General features: G+C 36.0%; 1 protein-coding gene across 2 annotated transcripts; it reads right to left on the bottom strand.

The window, feature by feature from the left end:
* Positions 1-435: 435 nt before the first annotated feature.
* Positions 436-1,829, bottom strand: LOC149205877 (PHD finger protein ALFIN-LIKE 8-like). Of its 2 annotated transcripts, none has more exons than XM_089393571.1 (3): positions 1,459-1,829; positions 1,132-1,288; positions 436-879 (listed from the first exon to the last, which is right to left on the bottom strand). In XM_089393571.1, exons 2-3 carry the CDS (start codon positions 1,246-1,248, stop codon positions 631-633), a joined length of 366 nt encoding a protein of 121 aa, XP_089249697.1. In that variant the 5' UTR covers positions 1,249-1,288; positions 1,459-1,829; the 3' UTR covers positions 436-630. The 2 variants fall into 2 exon arrangements, with proteins under 2 accessions (XP_089249697.1, XP_089249696.1); XM_089393570.1 differs by having other exon boundaries at positions 443-879; positions 1,132-1,264; positions 1,459-1,825.
* Between the last annotated feature and the right edge of the window lie 460 nt (positions 1,830-2,289).

Here is a 2,289-nt window from a genome sequence, read left to right on the forward strand (position 1 = left end):
AAAGGCAGCAACAGAAGGTAGATTGTTTAAATTACCAATGGAATAATTATAAACTAAACTAGCACACTACCAAACAGTGGAAGTTATAATATCGTTAAAAAAACCCAGAATTAGAGATTAACAATATTCAAAACAAATATCGCAGAATTCTTTAAATAGAAAGTTTGCAATGGCTCAAGTATATAGAGATCTAAAACTTGGAAGATTTAAGCGTGAGTCTTAAAAGAAAATCAAACAACGAACCAGCCCAATATTCGCACATGAGATAAAATAAAATAATTATATTTATGTCTAACAATGCACTGTTGAGCACAATATGTCTATAGACAGTGGGAGAACAAACTGTTTTTCAAGAATGATACAATGCAGGAAGTAAATCAACATCTAACGTGGATCAGACCCATCTCTTCTAACCTCCTAGACTGAATGAAAAAAACTGACACCCTCCAACAGATCTCAGGTTCTCAGGTTCTGACAGCCTAAAGCTCAATTAGAACCTAATTAAGCCTTCTGAGGGCAAGTAACAAACCAAAAGGGCTGCAGACACTTCTGCATCCGAAACCACTGGGTAGAAACATTAGAGATAGTCATCACCTGTCAAGTTGAATTAAAGATCCCCTCGGCCATCCATTAGATTCGGGGCCTTTTGTTGCTGCAAGATGGACATTTATAATGCTTAATGTGTTCGGCTATCGCAGGAGTAATCTTAAGACACTTGCCATGGAACCATTTCTTACACGTATCACAACAGATCCAAAACTCAACAGAGGCATAATTCTCACCACAAGCTCCACAAAGTGTGTCTTCATCCAACATATTATCCTCACCTTTAGGTGGTGGTAACTTTGATAGCCTTGCTTGACATGTAGGTACCCGTGCCTGAACAAAAAAACTGTTGTTTTTGCTTGAATAAGCAACACATGAAAAAGATTGAACATAAATTATAAATCACCAGCAAAAGAACAAGAAAGCATATAGTACCATTCACATCTCAAGGATAACAAAATCTAAATTGTACAATTTATCTTCATTCTTGGCAGCCTGCTCAGAAATTTACTGTTACGTGTTTTATTTATTTTTTGTTTAAAAAAGAGCAAAACAGGGCAACTCCGCGATCAACAAATTCCTTACCTTTATGCCCGACTTGTTCTTGCTGCTACTGTTGTTGGTTACAGTAGTTTTTTCTTTTGATTGCTTTTTTGCAGCTCCAGTAACAACCTCAAAAATAGTTGGGAGTTCATTGCTCATGATAAAAAGTATGTTCCTGCCATTAACTAATTTTAGTCAGCTGAAAGGTAAAAACAAATGGTAAGAAATAAAATGAAGAAAAATTACTTCTTTACAGAACTCAACAGATAAAACAAATCTCTCAAGCTCGATTCAGAAAACGATACATAAAAACTACATCTAATATGACTAGTGCTTGAAAGAAAATATAAATAACATATGTTACAGTACCTATATCTACTGTTTCCAGCTTGGAAGAAACACCAATGCCATGCTTAACAGCGAAAAAAAAAGAGTTTAAATGCTCTGTTTTGTCACTGTGTGGTATGTTCACACTAGCAAGCAGTGCACAGGGTGTGTCCACATTTCTAAGTGGAAGAGTACCACAGAGAAAAGACGATTGGCATATAGGGATTCCCTTGGAAGGAGTTTCCAAGGAAACCTAGACCAAGTTTACATGCTCATCCAAAAGCTGGTGGCCTTTGGTCAATGGCGATTAGAGATGATCTGACAGCCATGGTCTTCATGTAATTGGCCGTACCCTCATGTGGTCGGTGAAATTAACCTTATCTCTTGTGGTTGGTGAAATTAACTTTATCTCTTGGGTGGAGATTGTTGGAGATTCTATCGATTCATTGGCCAAATACTTATGGAGTAACTATATCACCACATGGAGATAGGGTTCCAAGAGGTTGTTGGAGATTCTATCCGTTCATTGGCCTATATATCGTGCCACATATTTATGGAGTAACTATATCACCATTTGGGGTAGGGTGGAGGAGAAGCATAAAAGGATGCCTTGGAAAATTGGAAAGTTGTTTTGGTTTCTTGCAGCTAGTTGATAAGAGACTCAACTAAGAGAAAAGGCTGGTCTGAGTTGGTGAGCTTACTTTTTTAGGAAAGTTGTTTTTGTGTAGTTGGAGATTGTAACATCTTAAATGATAAAATTATAATAAATATGGCATACTTTGTGTTTTAAAAGAAATAAATTTTTGACAGATATAAGAACATAAATAAGATTTATAAATGCAATTAATAATTGAAAACAAGATATATACAGAT

The sequence above is a fragment of the Pinus tabuliformis genome, chromosome 1_2 (genome assembly GCF_031772625.1).
Source record: "Pinus tabuliformis cultivar Carrire ecotype Pingquan chromosome 1_2, CPIR1, whole genome shotgun sequence".
NCBI classification, from domain to species: Eukaryota; Viridiplantae; Streptophyta; class Pinopsida; order Pinales; family Pinaceae; genus Pinus; species Pinus tabuliformis.